The 27,842-nt window shown below is 46.5% G+C and overlaps 1 protein-coding gene across 1 annotated transcript in view; it reads left to right on the top strand.

Annotated features, from left to right (window-relative positions):
* LOC147749195 (maestro heat-like repeat-containing protein family member 1) overlaps positions 1-27,842 on the top strand; it is a 78,458-nt gene that overhangs the window by 27,240 nt on the left and 23,376 nt on the right. Inside the window, exons 10-11 of the mRNA XM_086936550.1 lie at positions 379-498; positions 1,478-1,576. Of these exons, the coding sequence (XP_086792676.1) occupies positions 379-498; positions 1,478-1,576 (219 nt within the window). The remainder of the gene's footprint in view (positions 1-378; positions 499-1,477; positions 1,577-27,842) is intronic.

Raw genomic sequence — 27,842 nt, 5'->3', positions numbered from 1 at the left:
TCAAAGGGATTCTCCCTTCTTTGTCAGCCTTTCTTTCTTCTTTGCTTCCTGAAAGGAACAGTACCTCAACTGCTTTTTGGATTAGCAGTTTCGGAGCATAGGTACTGGACCTTTACTGGCTCCCAGTCCTCCCTCTTCATTGTTTTGAGTCATATTCATGGCCATATCCAAATCTCTACAATGTCCAGAAGATATAACATGACATAACATAACAAACATTTCGCTCAACTCATTAAGAGTTGTTTCATAGTGTGAGTTGAAGACATGTGTAGAGTGAATCAAAGATAAATACTCCTCTATAAGTATTACTCTCATAGAGTGGGCAGGAGTTTCTTTTCATTCTTAACTCAGACTGTCTTTAATTTACTCCTATATTAGGGTTTTATTTTCCGGTGCCTCGGGAAGTGCCTCGCCGCATGCGATGATACTGAGCTGATCTTACGTTACCTTCGAAAGATGTTCAATTCTACTAAGTTTATTACAACTCCTCACCATGCAGTAAGTATCAAGTGTATTTCTATTCCCCTTAGGTAAAATTTGACCCTGTATGACCAGAACAAGCACATGGAGTCTTACGGGACTGAAGAGCATCTGGGTTATATTGTTCTGGATTGTAACTTCATTAAAGGAGCTTGATGGTAAATTAATGATGACAGGAAACACCTTCCTCACTCAGCACATCCTGTCACCCAAAAGTGTAATATCTACCCTATGGATAGCCAAATCATATCAGAGTGGAAACCCTCCGCAGAGTGGATGAAGAGTAAGCTAGCTGAAACTAGAAGTGTAGCGCCTTTGTTCGGGTTACTACTGCTGCATTTCATCAGGGATTATTTTTGCCTCTTTAGGTGATCCGTCTTGATGGACACAAGTGAATTAATTATATAAATCAAGCTTAATCAATGCAGCAGATAAATGGGATGAAGTTCTAAAGCTTTGTGAAGCTTTCAGAAAAGCCCAAATAGATAACAGAGCTGTCTGTTTCTACCTGTTGTCAGAGGGGGGCGATTTCTCAAAGAATGAAGGACAGAGCAGAATCTGGTATAATCCCTGCACAGTACCCTTGAGGAAGAGAGGATAAGCATTCCTTCTAAAGAAAGTGCACTCCTTCTTCCCAAATGCTTGTGTACTCAAAAGTCCTTGCAGTTTCTTTAGGTGAAAACCAGAAAGAACTAAGTTACAGAACACAAATAGTGACTGAACTCTCATCTTATTGTCCATAGATGTTTCTTCAGTAGCATGGTAAGGACACTCCAGCATAGTTGTATAGGGGGTATCCTTAAATCATGCTTTCTGGAAACTGAATATATTTGCTTTACTAGTGGAGAACCATTTGTAATTGCCAGTTGTAAACACTGAAGGTCCAATCAAGAACCGTATCATTATAATTTCTTTCGAATATGGACTCTCTATTCCTAAATGCCTGTGTTTGGTTAATGTTTCCCTAATGCTGTGAGTTGTCTTTCACTCTTTGCAGGATATAATAATTGGATTTCAAACATGTGCCAAGACTCATCCATTCGAAAGCCGTCGGGTGATTGAAGAGTACAAAGGCTATCTTTTTGCTATTGACCTGGTAAGAACCATGCATCTCTTTTTGTCTCATATTTCCAACTTTCCTCAGCAGTGGCGATTCACATCTATAAAAGTGTAATTTGCAATTAGATAACAGTTTACAAGAAAGAAAAGCAAAAATATGTCTAAAGGCGTAGGTGGTCTACAATACCGAAAACAAAAGAAATTTAAATATTTATTTTGAATGGGCTTATGATTCCAAATGCAACAATGTCTTAAATTCACTATAAACAACAAGAACATTCAACCTTTACTTCCTCCTTTGCATTACTCATGACTTCAGAAGTGATAGAGCACAGAGGGAAAGGCTGCCCTCCAAGGCGACTCGCATTTAGGAATCAATACAAGACAGGGTCTAAGACCGGTCCCTGCACTCCAAGGTGGCGGAGTACTCAGGATCAAACACCAGGCCTGGCTAAAGGCTGGGCTCTGTATCCACAGGATACACAATACAGTTACATTGAGGAAAGGGGAAGGGCTCTGTTCATAACTCCAGTTGAAATAGTGACTGGCTTAAGCCAGGAGGCAACCTTCACTGGCCCTGGTGTGTTGTGCTACATTCAGGACATCCTGGGGCCGAATAGCAAAGGCAATCTGAGACAAAAGTCTAACTTTACAACTTTTGGTATTCACAGAAGTTATTTATGACTTTTGGTATTCAAAGAGGTCATTTATGAGTCGTATCTATACGTTTGCAGTCGGGCCGGAATCTTCGCCTCTGTCCCAAACTCTACACACCCAGGCCTTACTCTCCGGCTGGGGCCGTACTCTCCAGCTGTGGCATTACTCTCCATTTTGAGTCGTTCTTTCCAGCTCAGGCCGGATGAAGTGTAATAAATGGGCTGGAATGCAAAATTTACAAAAAGGAACATTAGGAACATGTGATAAATTATAGAGGAGGCCATTTAAAACAGTCTGGCAGGGAAAAGGGTATGTAGCCCAGATCGAACTGGCTAAGTTTTTCCGAAGAATAAGACTGCACTACTTCTTTTCTAAACCAGAACAAATAAGCACTGTCCCTGAAAACAACAATACGGGATTGAGAAAACCCTCCAATTTTAACCCACCTGCTGCGGTTCTACCTCCGAAGGTCTTGACCTTTGAAGCGGCAGTGGAAAATGACGTCAAACGCATCTATGAAACAGAGACTAGACCATTCATGAATCTTTCAAAAGACGAACAGCTTGCTCTACGTTCACTAACATCTAACGACAAGATCATTATTAAGCCAGCTGATAAAGGTGGAGCAACAGTCATCTTAGATACTGAGACATACCGGAATGAGTGCATCCGGCAACTTAGTGACCAGAAGTCATATCTCCCATTGAGAGAGGATCCCACAGAGAGATTGCTGACTAAAATCAGCAACCTGGTAGAAGAAGCAACCGGTGAAGGTTGGATAACGCCTCAAGAAGGACAGTATCTAATCACAAAACACCCTATAGTTCCGTACTTTTACTGTCTTCCAAAAGTGCACAAACCTCAGAGACTGCCACCTGGCAGGCCCATTATTTCTGGTATTGGCTCCGTTTTAGAACCATTATCAACTTTTGTTGATCATTTTTTGAACCCTATGGTCAAGGCCATGCCTACCTTTCTGCAGGACACAAAAGATGTCCTTAGACTACTACCAACAATACCATATGACGTCAGTACTGATATCCTGGTATCATTTGACGTAGAGTCTCTATATACGTCTATTCCACAAACTGAGACCCTAGAGGTAGTAGGTGCCTTATTGGAACAGAGTGATCATCAATCTATCACGCCCACGAGTTTCATTATGCAACTTGCCGAGATTGCGATGAAAGAGAACTATTTTCGCTTTGAGGAGACCATCTACCTGCAGACGTCCGGGACCAGCATGGGCAGTGTTTTCGCGCCGAGCCTGGCGAACCTCTATGTTCACCATTTTGAACAGCAGGAGGTTCTGACGTCCACCAATCCATATCTTTCGTCATTACATATATGGAAACGATATATTGATGACATCCTGGTGGTGTGGCGAGGCACGGAAGAAGATCTACTACTATTCCATGGCTGGTTGAATAGTAAGAATGCCTACTTGAAGTTCACCATTGAACACAGTAGAACATCTTTAGCCTTTCTGGATCTGAGGCTACATGCAACCATCAATGGCATTGAATCAGAACTCTATCGGAAGCCGATGGCTAGAAATGCACTACTAAGGTATGACAGTTGTCATCGGCGAGCCCTGAGGGACAATTTGCCCTTTGGCCAATTTCTAAGGGTACAAAGGAACTGCTCCAGCAAAGAAGCCTTTGAAATTCACTCTAAGAACCTGGAAACCCAACTGAGTGAAAAGAATTACCCGAGAAAGATCATTCGGAAATCAAAAAAGAGGGCGTCCAACAATAATAGGGAGTCCCTATTGGAAATACAGCCACCAAAGGATAAGACAAACCGCATTGCCTTTGTTAATACATTTAACACACGCTCAAACCAGGTACAGAAAATCATAAAGAAGCATTGGTCTATCCTGAAAACTGGAAATGATGACATCGCTCCACCCATTTTTGCCTTCAAAAGAGGACAAAATCTAAAAGATCAATTGGTCCACACGCGCCCACGCAACAAAGAACCCAGGCAAGTTGGCACGTTGTGGGACTTACCTCCAGTTTCTGGACACCATCCTTGCGGGGCGTGCAGTGTCTGTCCCCAAACCAGAAAATCCACTGAGGTCGATATTGGGACCAATCGCCCTTGGACACAGAAGAGATTCACCAACTGCAACAGCAGTAATCTAATATACTTGATAACCTGCCCATGCTCCTTGCGATACGTCGGTATGACGACCCGCAAAATCAGGACAAGATTACAGGAACACAAAAGCACGGTGCGGTGTAAAAAACAAGCCACCCGTCTCACCGCACATTTTTTGGAAAAGGGACATGGCCCGGAAGATTTCTGTTGGACTGTTCTAGAACAACCACAAATACCCCTATCCTGCACTGACATCAGTCGGTTCTTGTTCAAAATAGAACAGAAGTGGGTATACCGTCTTAACAGTGATAAAGAGGGACTCAATGAACCCATTCCCTGGATGTCCCTATGAACTTTCAATACAATACACGAAGTTCAAATCAATTAACTACATGGGTTTTCGCTAGTTCTCTTGCTCTACCTCTAAGCGCCCTCTGGCTATAGATTACTCTTTTGAATTCCCTAGACATATACTTGTGCATAGATTTGTCTCTTTGATAGTCTATATTATATACTAATTCCGGTTGGGACTACAATTCCCAGCATGCCCGCGATCACGTGACCGAATCATGTGACTGCCATTACACTATGCACAACGAGGAAGTGCATATTAGTCCTGTCTAGAGAGACGTCGGTGCCCCCCCCAAGCAGTACAGCTGACTGCCAGGAGACATCGACGGACAGGTAAGCGAGCGCCAGTCCATTCTGAGCGCGCTGCCTGACTGAAACAGCGCTGCTAGATAACGATCGCGCTACCATGAAGATCAGCGCTCAAACGCGCTGGTATAGCTATCGCGCTCAAGCACTCCCTGCCTGCTCTCAAAAACGCCGAGCGCGTTGTCTACAAGTAATTAGTTTGACGGGTACTCTCACCCGGATATTACAATAAATACATTAACATCTGTAACAATGATAGATATCGATCGCGCCAGAAATAGCGCAGGATCAGTGCACTACATTTTGGCTGCCTGAAGTCCCCAACGCTAAGCATTTATACTGAAAGCGTGTGGCCTAAAGGCGGTCAGGCTGACACTTTTGGGGTATTCTTTATCGACTAGCGAACATACACGCTGACAAGCGTAGTCTTTAAAACGCTTAATTTCTCTATGACCATGCTATCTCTGACTTGGTCTGCCATTTTTGGATCGATGGAGTTGAGTATTAGTGGGACGCTCCACATTTTTAATGTGGACTGTGAAGGACACACCGAGCTTTTCGCCACCTTGTGAACTCATTTTAGACTTTTGATATATTGCTCTAAAGATGTAACTTGTGAATTCTTTGTAGAGCGGTGCTCCTCATACCTGCGCTGTGGCCAGGTGGGGTGAAGCCTCTCAACCATCAAATTTGGGTGAGTCTGCTAATTGGCAATGTTTGTCTTTATACATGTGAATGTCCTTTCGTCACAGTATATTAATCATGGGAATATGACACATTCATGTTCTTTTTTGTATTTTGTTTGTCTTTTTGTGTGGATCTAATATCGTGCGATGCAACAGTATTCGGTTGAGTATGTACCTGAAGATCAGGTGATATTGTTCTTAATTCCTTAATCTAAGTAGCAGTGTTTTTATATTTTTGGTCCTGAAGAATGCATTTGAAACTATGTTCAACACAATGCAGAAACATGTCGACCACCATGTAGTACGGTGATTATTTGAAACCCGCACTTACACTTGCTTTTTAAACCTTAGGGATTGGGAGACACTAATAAATGTTGTTCGTCCACCCGATCACCTAATTTTATATTTTTCCCTCACTTAACACTCTTACCACCACAACACTGCCTTTACAGTAGCCACGTTAATTTCTTGTACTTTATACACCACCCCTTATCTCACACATATCGGTTACGGTAACATCTGACCGGCCGTTCAGTCTCCTGGGTAAGGAGAACCCAAATGATGAGAAAAAGGGCGGTACAGTGTGGCTTCTGATGGGAACTATTTCTCCATTTACTCTTGAGCCTTAGTCTGGCCTGCATTTCACTATCGGAGCTTACTCACTGGTGTCTTTTGTGTTGCATTGGTTTTGTGATCCACCCTTTTCTGTGACCCCCAGGTGTATTCTGTTGTGATAATACTGTATTTTGGGGCATGCACCTGGTCGGTCGGTAAACTCGCCCTTAGACCCTACTCTCATTGTTTGTTGTGTATGTGAACTGTACAGCTAAGGCTGTGGGTCTCCTTTTTAACTACTGGTTGACCACGTGGTCTCCGGTCCCATTGAGTCTACTGAGTGGCTTTTCTTTGTCCTCTACCACTTTGCATTTCTCCTCTCCGACATGGCGACTAATTGGGGCTTAGCATTTGAGAGTGCTGAGGTCCAGAGCATCCTAGACGAAAACCCTAGTCTCCTAGACACTATTCCAGTTTCGGTCCAAACAACAAATAATGATGATGGATGGGTAAAAATTCTAGCTCTCAAAAAATCCCATTCAAGAACATCCGTACATGGACTCATTATGGCGCAATACCTTCGAGGCAACTGTGCACCTTCAGGTCTTATTGTCAACAATGCACCACGACTATTTCTTGATGACAAAGAGTTTCTCAAGGACTGGTCGATGATAGCCTGGAGGTGTACAAGGGACTGGCTAGTCCTGATCATCAAAACCGCAAAGAGAGTAGCGGATAAGATATTAATTGAGATCCAGGTTCTTGAGGGCCAGATTAAGACTACACTAAAAAGCGGAATGTTTAAAAAGGGACAGGAAGACAGTGACAAAAACAATAACGAATTTAAGGAATCCATTCTTTTTAGTAAATTAGAAAAGTTCAAGAAGGACTTAGCCAAATTCTCCATGGAACGCATATATCCATACACTAGTGACACATACACAGCACCAACATTCAACCGAGGTGGCAAGAAGGGTGGCTCCACGTATGGCACATCTAGTTCTGATGGAGCATCTAGTGATTCAGATACCTCACAACATGGATCTGCTGGTCAAACTCCCAGAGGCCGGGGTAATAGAAGAAACTGGAGAAATGGCAATCACTCCCAGAACTTTAACAATTTCCAACCTTGGTGGCCGGCTAATCCCTGGATGTTTGGACCTCAATGTCCCCCCCAAATGGGTGCTTTTGGCCCCCCTCCAATGCAACAGGGTCCAGGGTCGTTTCCTTTTTTAGGATTTGGCCAGAGACGAGGCAGGGGCAGGAGGAGACAAGGGAACACGACACCACAGGTGCACTGGAACACAGAAACTCCTCAACAATCGAGAATGGATCTCCGCAGCGGAAAGAAAGTCCCACAGGACACTGCAGGGACCAGCAATCAACAAGCCTTGTGATGAACCTCAGTTCACACACACTCTCTTCTACCGAAGAGCGGCTCTTGAACAAAGGCTTAGGGTTTGTGGCTACCCAGAAAGGGGATCCTTTTGTAGCCCAGATCGAACTGGCTAAGTTTTTCCGAAGAATAAGACTGCACTACTTCTTTTCTAAACCAGAACAAATAAGCACTGTCCCTGAAAACAACAATACGGGATTGAGAAAACCCTCCAATTTTAACCCACCTGCTGCGGTTCTACCTCCGAAGGTCTTGACCTTTGAAGCGGCAGTGGAAAATGACGTCAAACGCATCTATGAAACAGAGACTAGACCATTCATGAATCTTTCAAAAGACGAACAGCTTGCTCTACGTTCACTAACATCTAACGACAAGATCATTATTAAGCCAGCTGATAAAGGTGGAGCAACAGTCATCTTAGATACTGAGACATACCGGAATGAGTGCATCCGGCAACTTAGTGACCAGAAGTCATATCTCCCATTGAGAGAGGATCCCACAGAGAGATTGCTGACTAAAATCAGCAACCTGGTAGAAGAAGCAACCGGTGAAGGTTGGATAACGCCTCAAGAAGGACAGTATCTAATCACAAAACACCCTATAGTTCCGTACTTTTACTGTCTTCCAAAAGTGCACAAACCTCAGAGACCGCCACCTGGCAGGCCCATTATTTCTGGTATTGGCTCCGTTTTAGAACCATTATCAACTTTTGTTGATCATTTTTTGAACCCTATGGTCAAGGCCATGCCTACCTTTCTGCAGGACACAAAAGATGTCCTTAGACTACTACCAACAATACCATATGACGTCAGTACTGATATCCTGGTATCATTTGACGTAGAGTCTCTATATACGTCTATTCCACAAACTGAGACCCTAGAGGTAGTAGGTGCCTTATTGGAACAGAGTGATCATCAATCTATCACGCCCACGAGTTTCATTATGCAACTTGCCGAGATTGCGATGAAAGAGAACTATTTTCGCTTTGAGGAGACCATCTACCTGCAGACGTCCGGGACCAGCATGGGCAGTGTTTTCGCGCCGAGCCTGGCGAACCTCTATGTTCACCATTTTGAACAGCAGGAGGTTCTGACGTCCACCAATCCATATCTTTCATCATTACATATATGGAAACGATATATTGATGACATCCTGGTGGTGTGGCGAGGCACGGAAGAAGATCTACTACTATTCCATGGCTGGTTGAATAGTAAGAATGCCTACTTGAAGTTCACCATTGAACACAGTAGAACATCTTTAGCCTTTCTGGATCTGAGGCTACATGCAACCATCAATGGCATTGAATCAGAACTCTATCGGAAGCCGATGGCTAGAAATGCACTACTAAGGTATGACAGTTGTCATCCGCGAGCCCTGAGGGACAATTTGCCCTTTGGCCAATTTCTAAGGGTACAAAGGAACTGCTCCAGCAAAGAAGCCTTTGAAATTCACTCTAAGAACCTGGAAACCCAACTGAGTGAAAAGAATTACCCGAGAAAGATCATTCGGAAATCAAAAAAGAGGGCGTCCAACAATAATAGGGAGTCCCTATTGGAAATACAGCCACCAAAGGATAAGACAAACCGCATTGCCTTTGTTAATACATTTAACACATGCTCAAACCAGGTACAGAAAATCATAAAGAAGCATTGGTCTATCCTGAAAACTGGAAATGATGACATCGCTCCACCCATTTTTGCCTTCAAAAGAGGACAAAATCTAAAAGATCAATTGGTCCACACGCGCCCACGCAACAAAGAACCCAGGCAAGTTGGCACGCTGTGGGACTTACCTCCAGTTTCTGGACACCATCCTTGCGGGGCGTGCAGTGTCTGTCCCCAAACCAGAAAATCCACTGAGGTCGATATTGGGACCAATCGCCCTTGGACACAGAAGAGATTCACCAACTGCAGCAGCAGTAATCTAATATACTTGATAACCTGCCCATGCTCCTTGCGATACGTCGGTATGACGACCCGCAAAATCAGGACAAGATTACAGGAACACAAAAGCACGGTGCGGTGTAAAAAACAAGCCACCCGTCTCACCGCACATTTTTTGGAAAAGGGACATGGCCCGGAAGATTTCTGTTGGACTGTTCTAGAACAACCACAAATACCCCTATCCTGCACTGACATCAGTCGGTTCTTGTTCAAAATAGAACAGAAGTGGGTATACCGTCTTAACAGTGATAAAGAGGGACTCAATGAACCCATTCCCTGGATGTCCCTATGAACTTTCAATACAATACACGAAGTTCAAATCAATTAACTACATGGGTTTTCGCTAGTTCTCTTGCTCTACCTCTAAGCGCCCTCTGGCTATAGATTACTCTTTTGAATTCCCTAGACATATACTTGTGCATAGATTTGTCTCTTTGATAGTCTATATTATATACTAATTCCGGTTGGGACTACAATTCCCAGCATGCCCGCGATCACGTGACCGAATCATGTGACTGCCATTACACTATGCACAACGAGGAAGTGCATATTAGTCCTGTCTAGAGAGACGTCGGTGCCCCCCCAAGCAGTACAGCTGACTGCCAGGAGACATCGACGGACAGGTAAGCGAGCGCCAGTCCATTCTGAGCGCGCTGCCTGACTGAAACAGCGCTGCTAGATAACGATCGCGCTACCATGAAGATCAGCGCTCAAACGCGCTGGTATAGCTATCGCGCTCAAGCACTCCCTGCCTGCTCTCAAAAACGCCGAGCGCGTTGTCTACAAGTAATTAGTTTGACGGGTACTCTCACCCGGATATTACAATAAATACATTAACATCTGTAACAATGATAGATATCGATCGCGCCAGAAATAGCGCAGGATCAGTGCACTACATTTTGGCTGCCTGAAGTCCCCAACGCTAAGCATTTATACTGAAAGCGTGTGGCCTAAAGGCGGTCAGGCTGACACTTTTGGGGTATTCTTTATCGACTAGCGAACATACACGCTGACAAGCGTAGTCTTTAAAACGCTTAATTTCTCTATGACCATGCTATCTCTGACTTGGTCTGCCATTTTTGGATCGATGGAGTTGAGTATTAGTGGGACGCTCCACATTTTTAATGTGGACTGTGAAGGACACACCGAGCTTTTCGCCACCTTGTGAACTCATTTTAGACTTTTGATATATTGCTCTAAAGATGTAACTTGTGAATTCTTTGTAGAGCGGTGCTCCTCATACCTGCGCTGTGGCCAGGTGGGGTGAAGCCTCTCAACCATCAAATTTGGGTGAGTCTGCTAATTGGCAATGTTTGTCTTTATACATGTGAATGTCCTTTCGTCACAGTATATTAATCATGGGAATATGACACATTCATGTTCTTTTTTGTATTTTGTTTGTCTTTTTGTGTGGATCTAATATCGTGCGATGCAACAGTATTCGGTTGAGTATGTACCTGAAGATCAGGTGATATTGTTCTTAATTCCTTAATCTAAGTAGCAGTGTTTTTATATTTTTGGTCCTGAAGAATGCATTTGAAACTATGTTCAACACAATGCAGAAACATGTCGACCACCATGTAGTACGGTGATTATTTGAAACCCGCACTTACACTTGCTTTTTAAACCTTAGGGATTGGGAGACACTAATAAATGTTGTTCGTCCACCCGATCACCTAATTTTATATTTTTCCCTCACTTAACACTCTTACCACCACAACACTGCCTTTACAGTAGCCACGTTAATTTCTTGTACTTTATACACCACCCCTTATCTCACACATATCGGTTACGGTAACATCTGACCGGCCGTTCAGTCTCCTGGGTAAGGAGAACCCAAATGATGAGAAAAAGGGCGGTACAGTGTGGCTTCTGATGGGAACTATTTCTCCATTTGCTCTTGAGCCTTAGTCTGGCCTGCATTTCACTATCGGAGCTTACTCACTGGTGTCTTTTGTGTTGCATTGGTTTTGTGATCCACCCTTTTCTGTGACCCCCAGGTGTATTCTGTTGTGATAATACTGTATTTTGGGGCATGCACCTGGTCGGTCGGTAAACTCGCCCTTAGACCCTACTCTCATTGTTTGTTGTGTATGTGAACTGTACAGCTAAGGCTGTGGGTCTCCTTTTTAACTACTGGTTGACCACGTGGTCTCCGGTCCCATTGAGTCTACTGAGTGGCTTTTCTTTGTCCTCTACCACTTTGCATTTCTCCTCTCCGACATGGCGACTAATTGGGGCTTAGCATTTGAGAGTGCTGAGGTCCAGAGCATCCTAGACGAAAACCCTAGTCTCCTAGACACTATTCCAGTTTCGGTCCAAACAACAAATAATGATGATGGATGGGTAAAAATTCTAGCTCTCAAAAAATCCCATTCAAGAACATCCGTACATGGACTCATTATGGCGCAATACCTTCGAGGCAACTGTGCACCTTCAGGTCTTATTGTCAACAATGCACCACGACTATTTCTTGATGACAAAGAGTTTCTCAAGGACTGGTCGATGATAGCCTGGAGGTGTACAAGGGACTGGCTAGTCCTGATCATCAAAACCGCAAAGAGAGTAGCGGATAAGATATTAATTGAGATCCAGGTTCTTGAGGGCCAGATTAAGACTACACTAAAAAGCGGAATGTTTAAAAAGGGACAGGAAGACAGTGACAAAAACAATAACGAATTTAAGGAATCCATTCTTTTTAGTAAATTAGAAAAGTTCAAGAAGGACTTAGCCAAATTCTCCATGGAACGCATATATCCATACACTAGTGACACATACACAGCACCAACATTCAACCGAGGTGGCAAGAAGGGTGGCTCCACGTATGGCACATCTAGTTCTGATGGAGCATCTAGTGATTCAGATACCTCACAACATGGATCTGCTGGTCAAACTCCCAGAGGCCGGGGTAATAGAAGAAACTGGAGAAATGGCAATCACTCCCAGAACTTTAACAATTTCCAACCTTGGTGGCCGGCTAATCCCTGGATGTTTGGACCTCAATGTCCCCCCCAAATGGGTGCTTTTGGCCCCCCTCCAATGCAACAGGGTCCAGGGTCGTTTCCTTTTTTAGGATTTGGCCAGAGACGAGGCAGGGGCAGGAGGAGACAAGGGAACACGACACCACAGGTGCACTGGAACACAGAAACTCCTCAACAATCGAGAATGGATCTCCGCAGCGGAAAGAAAGTCCCACAGGACACTGCAGGGACCAGCAATCAACAAGCCTTGTGATGAACCTCAGTTCACACACACTCTCTTCTACCGAAGAGCGGCTCTTGAACAAAGGCTTAGGGTTTGTGGCTACCCAGAAAGGGGATCCTTTTGTAGCCCAGATCGAACTGGCTAAGTTTTTCCGAAGAATAAGACTGCACTACTTCTTTTCTAAACCAGAACAAATAAGCACTGTCCCTGAAAACAACAATACGGGATTGAGAAAACCCTCCAATTTTAACCCACCTGCTGCGGTTCTACCTCCGAAGGTCTTGACCTTTGAAGCGGCAGTGGAAAATGACGTCAAACGCATCTATGAAACAGAGACTAGACCATTCATGAATCTTTCAAAAGACGAACAGCTTGCTCTACGTTCACTAACATCTAACGACAAGATCATTATTAAGCCAGCTGATAAAGGTGGAGCAACAGTCATCTTAGATACTGAGACATACCGGAATGAGTGCATCCGGCAACTTAGTGACCAGAAGTCATATCTCCCATTGAGAGAGGATCCCACAGAGAGATTGCTGACTAAAATCAGCAACCTGGTAGAAGAAGCAACCGGTGAAGGTTGGATAACGCCTCAAGAAGGACAGTATCTAATCACAAAACACCCTATAGTTCCGTACTTTTACTGTCTTCCAAAAGTGCACAAACCTCAGAGACCGCCACCTGGCAGGCCCATTATTTCTGGTATTGGCTCCGTTTTAGAACCATTATCAACTTTTGTTGATCATTTTTTGAACCCTATGGTCAAGGCCATGCCTACCTTTCTGCAGGACACAAAAGATGTCCTTAGACTACTACCAACAATACCATATGACGTCAGTACTGATATCCTGGTATCATTTGACGTAGAGTCTCTATATACGTCTATTCCACAAACTGAGACCCTAGAGGTAGTAGGTGCCTTATTGGAACAGAGTGATCATCAATCTATCACGCCCACGAGTTTCATTATGCAACTTGCCGAGATTGCGATGAAAGAGAACTATTTTCGCTTTGAGGAGACCATCTACCTGCAGACGTCCGGGACCAGCATGGGCAGTGTTTTCGCGCCGAGCCTGGCGAACCTCTATGTTCACCATTTTGAACAGCAGGAGGTTCTGACGTCCACCAATCCATATCTTTCGTCATTACATATATGGAAACGATATATTGATGACATCCTGGTGGTGTGGCGAGGCACGGAAGAAGATCTACTACTATTCCATGGCTGGTTGAATAGTAAGAATGCCTACTTGAAGTTCACCATTGAACACAGTAGAACATCTTTAGCCTTTCTGGATCTGAGGCTACATGCAACCATCAATGGCATTGAATCAGAACTCTATCGGAAGCCGATGGCTAGAAATGCACTACTAAGGTATGACAGTTGTCATCCGCGAGCCCTGAGGGACAATTTGCCCTTTGGCCAATTTCTAAGGGTACAAAGGAACTGCTCCAGCAAAGAAGCCTTTGAAATTCACTCTAAGAACCTGGAAACCCAACTGAGTGAAAAGAATTACCCGAGAAAGATCATTCGGAAATCAAAAAAGAGGGCGTCCAACAATAATAGGGAGTCCCTATTGGAAATACAGCCACCAAAGGATAAGACAAACCGCATTGCCTTTGTTAATACATTTAACACATGCTCAAACCAGGTACAGAAAATCATAAAGAAGCATTGGTCTATCCTGAAAACTGGAAATGATGACATCGCTCCACCCATTTTTGCCTTCAAAAGAGGACAAAATCTAAAAGATCAATTGGTCCACACGCGCCCACGCAACAAAGAACCCAGGCAAGTTGGCACGCTGTGGGACTTACCTCCAGTTTCTGGACACCATCCTTGCGGGGCGTGCAGTGTCTGTCCCCAAACCAGAAAATCCACTGAGGTCGATATTGGGACCAATCGCCCTTGGACACAGAAGAGATTCACCAACTGCAGCAGCAGTAATCTAATATACTTGATAACCTGCCCATGCTCCTTGCGATACGTCGGTATGACGACCCGCAAAATCAGGACAAGATTACAGGAACACAAAAGCACGGTGCGGTGTAAAAAACAAGCCACCCGTCTCACCGCACATTTTTTTTTTTTTTTTTTTTTTTTTTTTTTGGGTAAGACGTTTATTGCACATTGTCACAATAATAATACAATCAATTATGCCTACAACCTGAGAAGGCCGGCTATGCATAGCACGCTCGATCGAATCATAGACTTAGTCATACACAGCCCATCAGCCGACAACCATGGGTCCGGCGGCGCTCGTTCGGTATCATGGTAGTCTCGTTCTTTATGAACAATGCATCTGCATAGAATATACGCCAGGTCAGTCTTACATTTTCCGTATTTTCAACCAGACCCCCCATAAACTAGGGAGGATGTAACTAACAACAGTGTAAGAACCCCTTACAAAACTTGAAGCACTGTGTCACAACATTCTCCCTCCCTCATCGCCCCGCCATAAGTATCCCTGGGTGGCAAACATCTTGCGACAGTTGAGCGCTCAGCACGCGTCATTGACAGTGGCCACTGACACCAGGTACTGTTGTAATGGTTCCCAGAAATCTCTGGGGCGGGACCCCATAGGCAGCTCTTCCTCATACGTGACTAAAGTGTCTCTGCAGTAGGCCAAGTCCTCCAACCAATTTTTTACTGTAGGTTTCCGCTTACTGTTCCAATGAATGGATATTCTCCTCTTCGCCATCAATAGTGCAATCACACAAAGTTTACGCCGTCTCGCCCTCAGTTGTGGCACTAATCCCAGGAGACATACCTTAGCTGTACACGGCAATTGTGCCCCCAGTATAGTGTTGAGTGTCCGCACCACCTGATCCCAGTAGCGTGCCACCGCATCGCAGTGCCATGCCAAGTGAATGAAATCTGCATGTTCCTGGCCGCACCTAGTGCAGTTAGAGTTGTCCCTCAGCCCATATTTGTAAAGCCTAGCAGGCGTGTGGTACATGTGGTGCAAATATTTGTAGTGAATCAGCCTAAGATTCCCGTTTGGTGTCAGCATCCCCGTTAGAATGCAGGTGGCCTCCCATTCCTCCTCCGTAATGTCATCCCCCAGTGCTGCGTTCCATTTCTCCCTGGCTCTGGTGGTGTTGCCCCCATTACTAGCTTGCGCACTGCGGTATAGTCGGGACACCAAGTGTGACGCTGAGGGGGTGTTGAGCACAAGCGTCAGTGGTGCGAGTGCCTGTGGTTCCGCTGGGAAGGTCACATAATGCTCCCTCACCGCCCTCTGCAATCGGTAATAGTTGAAACTAAATAACAGAGTTGGATTCTGAATGTATGTCAGTTGGTCCAATGGTACAAACAGCCCATCTTTATATAGATCACCTAGGGTGTCTATGCCAGCGCGTTTCAGGAGGTCTATCCCCACCCGTTCTTGCGTGACAGAGAGTGCCGGATGGTGTGCCAATGGAAGTGCCGGTGCGTAGATTGGTGTGCAGCGCGCCATCTTACTCAGTGTCTGCCATGCCGCTATCGTGGTGTTTACTGGGTTGATGTCATGATCGTGCAACCTGGGACGTTTGTGCGTTAGTATGCTGGTCAGTGGGATGGGATCAGCGTCTCCATGTTCTACTGCTACGTGCGTTAAAAAAGGGATCTCATGGAACCAATAGTGCGCGAATTGCGCCTGAGCGCACTGGTAGTACAGGTAAATATCCGGCACCTTGAAGCCCCCTTTAGCGAATGGGAGAGTCAGAGTTTGCAGGTCCAACCTAGCCTGCTTCCCCGCCCATATCAAGGAGAGCATGAGGGATTTGATGTTGCGGAACACCTCGGCCGGCGGCTTAATAGGTATATTATTGAAGAGATATAAGAATTTGGGCAGGAGTACCATTTTCACAATGGCAAGTCTGTCTGCCAGTGAGAGCGGCAGCCCAATCCATCTTTTGACCTTATCCTCCAGCGTGGAGACAGTCCTCCCGTAGTTGGTGCGAATGACCAGCTCCGGGTCTCTGTGGAACCAAACGCCCAAATATTTCGTCGGTTCCTCCTGCCATTCCAGGGGGTAGTCCAGCACGAAGGGCCGGGTTCCGTCCGTCAGCGGGAGTATGAGTGATTTGCCCCAATTGATGTGGAGTCCCGAGTATTGGCCAAATTTAATGTATTCCCTAAGAAGTGGATTGAGATTCGCCTCAGGGTTTTTTACGTACAGGACCATGTCGTCTGCATATAAGGCTATGTGTATGGGTCGCGTAGGCAACTGAATAGCTGAGTAGTGGTGGTGTTGTCTTATTTTACAAGCCAAGGGTTCCAGTATGAGGGCGAATAGCATTGGTGATAAAGGACACCCTTGTCTAGTGCCTCGCTCGATGGGTATAGGGGACGACAGATGCTTGTTAACCCGAATGCGGGCCGACAGGCCCGAGTATAGCATCGTAATCCATCCTATGAATAACGGGGGGAATCCCATCCGGATCAGGACTGCGTGAAGGAACGGCCAATCAATTGTATCGAATGCCTTAGCCGCATCCAACAAGACAGCGACAGCTTTAATATCTGGGGCCAAGTAGTGTGCCAGCGCGAAAAGGGTGCGGGTGTTGTGTGTGGTCGATCGGTCCGGAATGAAACCAGCCTGGTCAGGTCTTACCAACAACGGCATTAATGGCTTCAGTCGGTCTGCTAGGATGCTGGCCAGTATCTTGGTGTCTATGTTTATCAAGGAGAGGGGGCGGTAAGAGTCGCAGTGTTCTTCGTCTTTGCCCGGTTTCAGTAGGGTGACGATCAACGCCTCTCTCATGGACGGTGGCAGTGTTTGGGCCTCGTGTGCAGCCTCGTATAGATTTACCAGATGGGGTGCTAGCGTGTCCGCATAAGTTTTATAGAATTCTATGACGAAGCCGTCTGGGCCTGGCGCCTTGCCATTGGGGAGCCGTTTGATAGTGTCTATGATTTCTTGTGTCGTGAGAGGCCTAGCCAAATACTCCCTGTGCCCGTCAGCCAGCCAGGCGATTTCAACGTCAGCCATGTATTCCAAAATTTCCTCCCGAGATACTTGAGCTCTGGCCCCATAAAGTGTCCCGTAGGTGTCTCTGAATTCACCCAGAATGGTCGGCATGTCATGCGCACGGGTGCCCTGTTTGGTACGTATAGTCGCTATGTGCTGTTGCGCCCTCCCTGAACAAATCTTTTCCGCTAGGGCCCTGCCCGGTCTGCCTCCCTCCCCATATCTCCTAGCCGTCGTTCTCTTGAAGATATATTTAAGTTCGTCATCAGCAAATGTGTCATATTCTAATAGTAGTGTCTGAATGTCACTGAGCAGTGCCGTGTCTCCAGTGTTTGTGTACCTCCGCTCCAGGTCTTGAAGCAGCTCCTCCCTCCTTTTTAGTTGGTGACGAATATCTTTTAATATGCCAGAGGACGTGGTGATGCACACGCCCCGGATAGTTGCTTTAAATGCTTCCCATAGGAGGCACGGGTCCTCCGTGGTGGGGGCATTTAGTTCAAAGTAGTCAGTGATCGCTTTTTGGATTGTGTCGACATACAGCGGATCACGCAGGGCCTGTGCGTTAAAGCGCCAGGTGTAGGGTGGCGGAACATAGTGTGGGATTCGCAACCTCAAAAGAACAGGGCCGTGATCCGACAGTGTTCTCGGGAGATGCGTTATCTGTTCCACCCATGCAAGGACGTCCTGTGTAGCCAGCCAAAAGTCCAACCTGGACCAGCTTCTATTTGCAGCATTTATGTGCGTGGCAACCTGCTCCCCCGGGTGTTGTAGCCGCCACAGATCGCTTACATGTAGATTGGACATTGCGTCCAGGAGCATTTCCCTCGCCTTGGTATGTTGCTCAGGTGTGTGTGACGCTCTGTCGAGCCCGTCCCTGAGTGTCACGTTAAAGTCCCCTCCCCAGATGACATTGTCCGCTTGTACATCCGCTATAGTGTGCCACAACCGTTCAAAAAAACCCGCATCATCCACATTCGGACCATACACATTCACAAGGGCTAGTTTCTGGTGTCTTGTCTCGCCTGCCACTATAACATATCTCCCTCCTGCGTCAGTGTACGTGTCGTTAATCTTGAAGTGTGTACCCTTCTTGATCAAGATACTGACGCCACGGGAGTACGTCGAGTAATATGCGCCAGTAGCTGATTCCGCCCATTTTGAGCCCAGCCCGGATGTGGAATTGGGTGCCATGTGTGTTTCTTGTAGAAATGCCACATCCACCTGAAGTCTGTCAAAGTACGCAAACATCTGCCGTTTCTTTTTCGGATTCCCCAGCCCCCTGACATTCCATGTGATGAAATTGAGTGTGTCAGAGCGTGCCATTAGTACGTGGTCAGGTGAAATTGTGTGTCGCGTGCTCTATGTGGCCACCTGTGGAACAGCTCATTTACAGCATACATAATATAGGCAATAAAAGAGGTCGCAATGCTTCTCAGACACAGTGCAAACATATTAACTCTTCCCAGCTTCCCCAACCCCCCGCCTCCCACTTCAGCGCCCAAACTGTGCCAAAGCCATTCCCCCCCAAACATCAGAACTGCGATTAAGCATGTTGTGGGGAACACCCTCCTGGGGGTGCCGCCCGAAGCACACATCTCCACCCACATAGTGGATGTGGACGAGTGCGATCTCAAGTTAATGATAACGTCAATAAACATCCCCTAGTCCCCTCCTCCCGCCTCCAAACCCCCGCAAATATAACATGATCAGTGTCATTCACTCCATGTCCCTCCGAGGTTTCAACACCCATGTAGGCAGTGTCACAGCCCCTCGAGGTTAGTGTCTCAGGGTAGCACGGTGATAAAGCAGTCAGTATAGCCAGCCGGCCGCATGTCTCTAACCTGGCGAGGCCCAGCGCACTCGTCCGGGTTCTGCATCAACACTCCCCAAGTGTACTCACTGCGATACTGCCGATGGCGACTCCCTGCCATAGTTCATCAGCAGCGACAACACCAGTCCTGCGGGTCTCGACGTGCAGGTGCACTTTGTCAGAAGTGTCCATCGCCCGCTGCCAGTTCCGAGAAAGCACTCCAATTTCGCGCACAGAGCAGTTATTTTGTCTTCAGTCGTTGTCGCTCATTCTGGCCGCAGCCTCCTGATTTTTCCGGCGTTTGGTGAGGGTCTTGATGTAGTCCTGCGCGGCCTGGACCGTCGTGAGAACCACCGGTTTGCCATCCGTTAGGATTTTAAGTTTTGCTGGGTACAGCATCGCGTAACCAATGTCTAGTTCCCGTAGTTTCTTCTTCACAGGAGCGAATTCCTTCCTTGCCTGCTGTACCGCCATGGTGTGGTCTGGGTAAAACTCCAGCGAGTTGCCCTGGTGAGTGATGGCGCCTTTTTCCCTCGCCATTCGAAGTACGGCATCCCTGTCCCTGTAGTTTAGCACTCGAGCGATGATTATCCGAGGCGGAGCCCCCGGTTTTGGAGTGGGGGCCAGGGAACGATGTGCCCGTTCGACCAGGAAGACGTCGGAGAAGCTTTCAGCCCCGAAGATATCTTTCAGCATGTTCTCCACGTACGTCTCCATCCTGCCGGTGTTGGTGGATTCCGGCAGGCCCGAGATGCGTACGTTGTTGCGGCGGGACCTCGCTTCCTGGTCCTCCACCTTCGCCTTCAGGGTTTCCAGGGTCTTTTCAATGGCGCCGTGTGTTTTCGCCATGGATCTGGTGTGGTCCTCCACCGAGGAAATCCTCTGCTCTGCCTCCCCCAGCCGCTCGCCGTGATTTTCCAGCTCGTGCGACAGCGAGTCCACCCTTGCCACAACGCTGTCCATTTTGCTGTTCATGTCGTGCAAGCTCTGCTGGATGGCCCTCAATACTGCCTCCATGCCGGCGCCGTCTCCCAGGGCCTGGTCTCCGTCAGTGTCCAGGGCAGCTCCCGTTTTTGCCGTTTGCTTTTTCGCCTCGAAAGGCAGTTTCGTTTGCTGTCTATCGGGCTTCCCCATGGCGCCCGCAGGTGCGGCTGGGCTAGCGACTTTCGGGCTCGTTGGGGCTGCTGGTTTGGTCGTTATCCGTGTGCGTCGCGTTTGCGCTCTGGCCACCCCCTGCGTTGGGGATCTATTCATTTGAATGGCCACTTAGCCACATACTGTCCCAGGGCGGCGTCCGGTGACACGCTGGCGCGTCTCGCGAAGGTGGATGTGTTTAGGGGGCTGCAGTGCGCTTCATTCATCAGCCAGATCGTGTGAGGCAGTCCCGTTGGCGCCGGCGGTACTGGTTCGCGCCCACTGGTGCAGCGCGTTGAAGCGTTGGGAAGCCTCGCACCACCCCACCTCTGCCGGCGAGCCCCCTGCCGCCTATCTCCACCGCTCGCCCCCTTGGCAGCGCTGTATTGCGTTCCGGTACCTGTTCACTTGCTGGCGCCGCGGAACGGGGGGCCGGCAGTGCCTGGGGCAGAATCACCAATCTTGCGTGTCACCGCCGCCGCCATTTTGTTGCCGTGGAACGCACAGTGCATAATAAAAGATCTGTCCAGTGCACCTTCATATCAATACTGCTTTTGCCCCTGTTCCCGTGTCTCACCGACTGTGCGCCGGGATGGGGAGAGTCCTGTGGTCCTCCGAGGGCGACAGCGTTCAGTTTCAGCCGCGATCGCCGCGACCGCGCACCGCCATCTTGAACAGTCTCCCAACGCCGGGAGGATTTTCGCTGATTTCTTCGTCGCGTTACATATTCATTGTTCGGCGTCAACACATTACCGAGCCGGATCACTTACGCGTCCATTCCGCTGTTTTTCACGGAGAACGGGATGAAATCGGGGCCAAGGGGTCCGTGAACACGCACTCGTCCGGCGGAGCTGACTTAGCAGTCAGCCATCCCGCAGTGCGCCCTCTAGCGCCCCCTAGTGTCTCACCGCACATTTTTTGGAAAAGGGACATGGCCCGGAAGATTTCTGTTGGACTGTTCTAGAACAACCACAAATACCCCTATCCTGCACTGACATCAGTCGGTTCTTGTTCAAAATAGAACAGAAGTGGGTATACCGTCTTAACAGTGATAAAGAGGGACTCAATGAACCCATTCCCTGGATGTCCCTATGAACTTTCAATACAATACACGAAGTTCAAATCAATTAACTACATGGGTTTTCGCTAGTTCTCTTGCTCTACCTCTAAGCGCCCTCTGGCTATAGATTACTCTTTTGAATTCCCTAGACATATACTTGTGCATAGATTTGTCTCTTTGATAGTCTATATTATATACTAATTCCGGTTGGGACTACAATTCCCAGCATGCCCGCGTTCACGTGACCGAATCATGTGACTGCCATTACACTATGCACAACGAGGAAGTGCATATTAGTCCTGTCTAGAGAGACGTCGGTGCCCCCCCAAGCAGTACAGCTGACTGCCAGGAGACATCGACGGACAGGTAAGCGAGCGCCAGTCCATTCTGAGCGCGCTGCCTGACTGAAACAGCGCTGCTAGATAACGATCGCGCTACCATGAAGATCAGCGCTCAAACGCGCTGGTATAGCTATCGCGCTCAAGCACTCCCTGCCTGCTCTCAAAAACGCCGAGCGCGTTGTCTACAAGTAATTAGTTTGACGGGTACTCTCACCCGGATATTACAATAAATACATTAACATCTGTAACAATGATAGATATCGATCGCGCCAGAAATAGCGCAGGATCAGTGCACTACATTTTGGCTGCCTGAAGTCCCCAACGCTAAGCATTTATACTGAAAGCGTGTGGCCTAAAGGCGGTCAGGCTGACACTTTTGGGGTATTCTTTATCGACTAGCGAACATACACGCTGACAAGCGTAGTCTTTAAAACGCTTAATTTCTCTATGACCATGCTATCTCTGACTTGGTCTGCCATTTTTGGATCGATGGAGTTGAGTATTAGTGGGACGCTCCACATTTTTAATGTGGACTGTGAAGGACACACCGAGCTTTTCGCCACCTTGTGAACTCATTTTAGACTTTTGATATATTGCTCTAAAGATGTAACTTGTGAATTCTTTGTAGAGCGGTGCTCCTCATACCTGCGCTGTGGCCAGGTGGGGTGAAGCCTCTCAACCATCAAATTTGGGTGAGTCTGCTAATTGGCAATGTTTGTCTTTATACATGTGAATGTCCTTTCGTCACAGTATATTAATCATGGGAATATGACACATTCATGTTCTTTTTTGTATTTTGTTTGTCTTTTTGTGTGGATCTAATATCGTGCGATGCAACAGTATTCGGTTGAGTATGTACCTGAAGATCAGGTGATATTGTTCTTAATTCCTTAATCTAAGTAGCAGTGTTTTTATATTTTTGGTCCTGAAGAATGCATTTGAAACTATGTTCAACACAATGCAGAAACATGTCGACCACCATGTAGTACGGTGATTATTTGAAACCCGCACTTACACTTGCTTTTTAAACCTTAGGGATTGGGAGACACTAATAAATGTTGTTCGTCCACCCGATCACCTAATTTTATATTTTTCCCTCACTTAACACTCTTACCACCACAACACTGCCTTTACAGTAGCCACGTTAATTTCTTGTACTTTATACACCACCCCTTATCTCACACATATCGGTTACGGTAACATCTGACCGGCCGTTCAGTCTCCTGGGTAAGGAGAACCCAAATGATGAGAAAAAGGGCGGTACAGTGTGGCTTCTGATGGGAACTATTTCTCCATTTGCTCTTGAGCCTTAGTCTGGCCTGCATTTCACTATCGGAGCTTACTCACTGGTGTCTTTTGTGTTGCATTGGTTTTGTGATCCACCCTTTTCTGTGACCCCCAGGTGTATTCTGTTGTGATAATACTGTATTTTGGGGCATGCACCTGGTCGGTCGGTAAACTCGCCCTTAGACCCTACTCTCATTGTTTGTTGTGTATGTGAACTGTACAGCTAAGGCTGTGGGTCTCCTTTTTAACTACTGGTTGACCACGTGGTCTCCGGTCCCATTGAGTCTACTGAGTGGCTTTTCTTTGTCCTCTACCACTTTGCATTTCTCCTCTCCGACATGGCGACTAATTGGGGCTTAGCATTTGAGAGTGCTGAGGTCCAGAGCATCCTAGACGAAAACCCTAGTCTCCTAGACACTATTCCAGTTTCGGTCCAAACAACAAATAATGATGATGGATGGGTAAAAATTCTAGCTCTCAAAAAATCCCATTCAAGAACATCCGTACATGGACTCATTATGGCGCAATACCTTCGAGGCAACTGTGCACCTTCAGGTCTTATTGTCAACAATGCACCACGACTATTTCTTGATGACAAAGAGTTTCTCAAGGACTGGTCGATGATAGCCTGGAGGTGTACAAGGGACTGGCTAGTCCTGATCATCAAAACCGCAAAGAGAGTAGCGGATAAGATATTAATTGAGATCCAGGTTCTTGAGGGCCAGATTAAGACTACACTAAAAAGCGGAATGTTTAAAAAGGGACAGGAAGACAGTGACAAAAACAATAACGAATTTAAGGAATCCATTCTTTTTAGTAAATTAGAAAAGTTCAAGAAGGACTTAGCCAAATTCTCCATGGAACGCATATATCCATACACTAGTGACACATACACAGCACCAACATTCAACCGAGGTGGCAAGAAGGGTGGCTCCACGTATGGCACATCTAGTTCTGATGGAGCATCTAGTGATTCAGATACCTCACAACATGGATCTGCTGGTCAAACTCCCAGAGGCCGGGGTAATAGAAGAAACTGGAGAAATGGCAATCACTCCCAGAACTTTAACAATTTCCAACCTTGGTGGCCGGCTAATCCCTGGATGTTTGGACCTCAATGTCCCCCCCAAATGGGTGCTTTTGGCCCCCCTCCAATGCAACAGGGTCCAGGGTCGTTTCCTTTTTTAGGATTTGGCCAGAGACGAGGCAGGGGCAGGAGGAGACAAGGGAACACGACACCACAGGTGCACTGGAACACAGAAACTCCTCAACAATCGAGAATGGATCTCCGCAGCGGAAAGAAAGTCCCACAGGACACTGCAGGGACCAGCAATCAACAAGCCTTGTGATGAACCTCAGTTCACACACACTCTCTTCTACCGAAGAGCGGCTCTTGAACAAAGGCTTAGGGTTTGTGGCTACCCAGAAAGGGGATCCTTTTGTAGCCCAGATCGAACTGGCTAAGTTTTTCCGAAGAATAAGACTGCACTACTTCTTTTCTAAACCAGAACAAATAAGCACTGTCCCTGAAAACAACAATACGGGATTGAGAAAACCCTCCAATTTTAACCCACCTGCTGCGGTTCTACCTCCGAAGGTCTTGACCTTTGAAGCGGCAGTGGAAAATGACGTCAAACGCATCTATGAAACAGAGACTAGACCATTCATGAATCTTTCAAAAGACGAACAGCTTGCTCTACGTTCACTAACATCTAACGACAAGATCATTATTAAGCCAGCTGATAAAGGTGGAGCAACAGTCATCTTAGATACTGAGACATACCGGAATGAGTGCATCCGGCAACTTAGTGACCAGAAGTCATATCTCCCATTGAGAGAGGATCCCACAGAGAGATTGCTGACTAAAATCAGCAACCTGGTAGAAGAAGCAACCGGTGAAGGTTGGATAACGCCTCAAGAAGGACAGTATCTAATCACAAAACACCCTATAGTTCCGTACTTTTACTGTCTTCCAAAAGTGCACAAACCTCAGAGACCGCCACCTGGCAGGCCCATTATTTCTGGTATTGGCTCCGTTTTAGAACCATTATCAACTTTTGTTGATCATTTTTTGAACCCTATGGTCAAGGCCATGCCTACCTTTCTGCAGGACACAAAAGATGTCCTTAGACTACTACCAACAATACCATATGACGTCAGTACTGATATCCTGGTATCATTTGACGTAGAGTCTCTATATACGTCTATTCCACAAACTGAGACCCTAGAGGTAGTAGGTGCCTTATTGGAACAGAGTGATCATCAATCTATCACGCCCACGAGTTTCATTATGCAACTTGCCGAGATTGCGATGAAAGAGAACTATTTTCGCTTTGAGGAGACCATCTACCTGCAGACGTCCGGGACCAGCATGGGCAGTGTTTTCGCGCCGAGCCTGGCGAACCTCTATGTTCACCATTTTGAACAGCAGGAGGTTCTGACGTCCACCAATCCATATCTTTCATCATTACATATATGGAAACGATATATTGATGACATCCTGGTGGTGTGGCGAGGCACGGAAGAAGATCTACTACTATTCCATGGCTGGTTGAATAGTAAGAATGCCTACTTGAAGTTCACCATTGAACACAGTAGAACATCTTTAGCCTTTCTGGATCTGAGGCTACATGCAACCATCAATGGCATTGAATCAGAACTCTATCGGAAGCCGATGGCTAGAAATGCACTACTAAGGTATGACAGTTGTCATCCGCGAGCCCTGAGGGACAATTTGCCCTTTGGCCAATTTCTAAGGGTACAAAGGAACTGCTCCAGCAAAGAAGCCTTTGAAATTCACTCTAAGAACCTGGAAACCCAACTGAGTGAAAAGAATTACCCGAGAAAGATCATTCGGAAATCAAAAAAGAGGGCGTCCAACAATAATAGGGAGTCCCTATTGGAAATACAGCCACCAAAGGATAAGACAAACCGCATTGCCTTTGTTAATACATTTAACACATGCTCAAACCAGGTACAGAAAATCATAAAGAAGCATTGGTCTATCCTGAAAACTGGAAATGATGACATCGCTCCACCCATTTTTGCCTTCAAAAGAGGACAAAATCTAAAAGATCAATTGGTCCACACGCGCCCACGCAACAAAGAACCCAGGCAAGTTGGCACGCTGTGGGACTTACCTCCAGTTTCTGGACACCATCCTTGCGGGGCGTGCAGTGTCTGTCCCCAAACCAGAAAATCCACTGAGGTCGATATTGGGACCAATCGCCCTTGGACACAGAAGAGATTCACCAACTGCAGCAGCAGTAATCTAATATACTTGATAACCTGCCCATGCTCCTTGCGATACGTCGGTATGACGACCCGCAAAATCAGGACAAGATTACAGGAACACAAAAGCACGGTGCGGTGTAAAAAACAAGCCACCCGTCTCACCGCACATTTTTTGGAAAAGGGACATGGCCCGGAAGATTTCTGTTGGACTGTTCTAGAACAACCACAAATACCCCTATCCTGCACTGACATCAGTCGGTTCTTGTTCAAAATAGAACAGAAGTGGGTATACCGTCTTAACAGTGATAAAGAGGGACTCAATGAACCCATTCCCTGGATGTCCCTATGAACTTTCAATACAATACACGAAGTTCAAATCAATTAACTACATGGGTTTTCGCTAGTTCTCTTGCTCTACCTCTAAGCGCCCTCTGGCTATAGATTACTCTTTTGAATTCCCTAGACATATACTTGTGCATAGATTTGTCTCTTTGATAGTCTATATTATATACTAATTCCGGTTGGGACTACAATTCCCAGCATGCCCGCGATCACGTGACCGAATCATGTGACTGCCATTACACTATGCACAACGAGGAAGTGCATATTAGTCCTGTCTAGAGAGACGTCGGTGCCCCCCCAAGCAGTACAGCTGACTGCCAGGAGACATCGACGGACAGGTAAGCGAGCGCCAGTCCATTCTGAGCGCGCTGCCTGACTGAAACAGCGCTGCTAGATAACGATCGCGCTACCATGAAGATCAGCGCTCAAACGCGCTGGTATAGCTATCGCGCTCAAGCACTCCCTGCCTGCTCTCAAAAACGCCGAGCGCGTTGTCTACAAGTAATTAGTTTGACGGGTACTCTCACCCGGATATTACAATAAATACATTAACATCTGTAACAATGATAGATATCGATCGCGCCAGAAATAGCGCAGGATCAGTGCACTACATTTTGGCTGCCTGAAGTCCCCAACGCTAAGCATTTATACTGAAAGCGTGTGGCCTAAAGGCGGTCAGGCTGACACTTTTGGGGTATTCTTTATCGACTAGCGAACATACACGCTGACAAGCGTAGTCTTTAAAACGCTTAATTTCTCTATGACCATGCTATCTCTGACTTGGTCTGCCATTTTTGGATCGATGGAGTTGAGTATTAGTGGGACGCTCCACATTTTTAATGTGGACTGTGAAGGACACACCGAGCTTTTCGCCACCTTGTGAACTCATTTTAGACTTTTGATATATTGCTCTAAAGATGTAACTTGTGAATT

The sequence above is a fragment of the Lissotriton vulgaris genome, chromosome 1_1 (assembly GCF_964263255.1).
Source record: "Lissotriton vulgaris chromosome 1_1, aLisVul1.2, whole genome shotgun sequence".
In the NCBI taxonomy this organism is placed as follows: Eukaryota; Metazoa; Chordata; class Amphibia; order Caudata; family Salamandridae; genus Lissotriton; species Lissotriton vulgaris.
The sequence above is the reverse complement of the archived record's forward strand: the minus strand, read 5'-3'. Positions and strand labels throughout refer to the sequence as shown.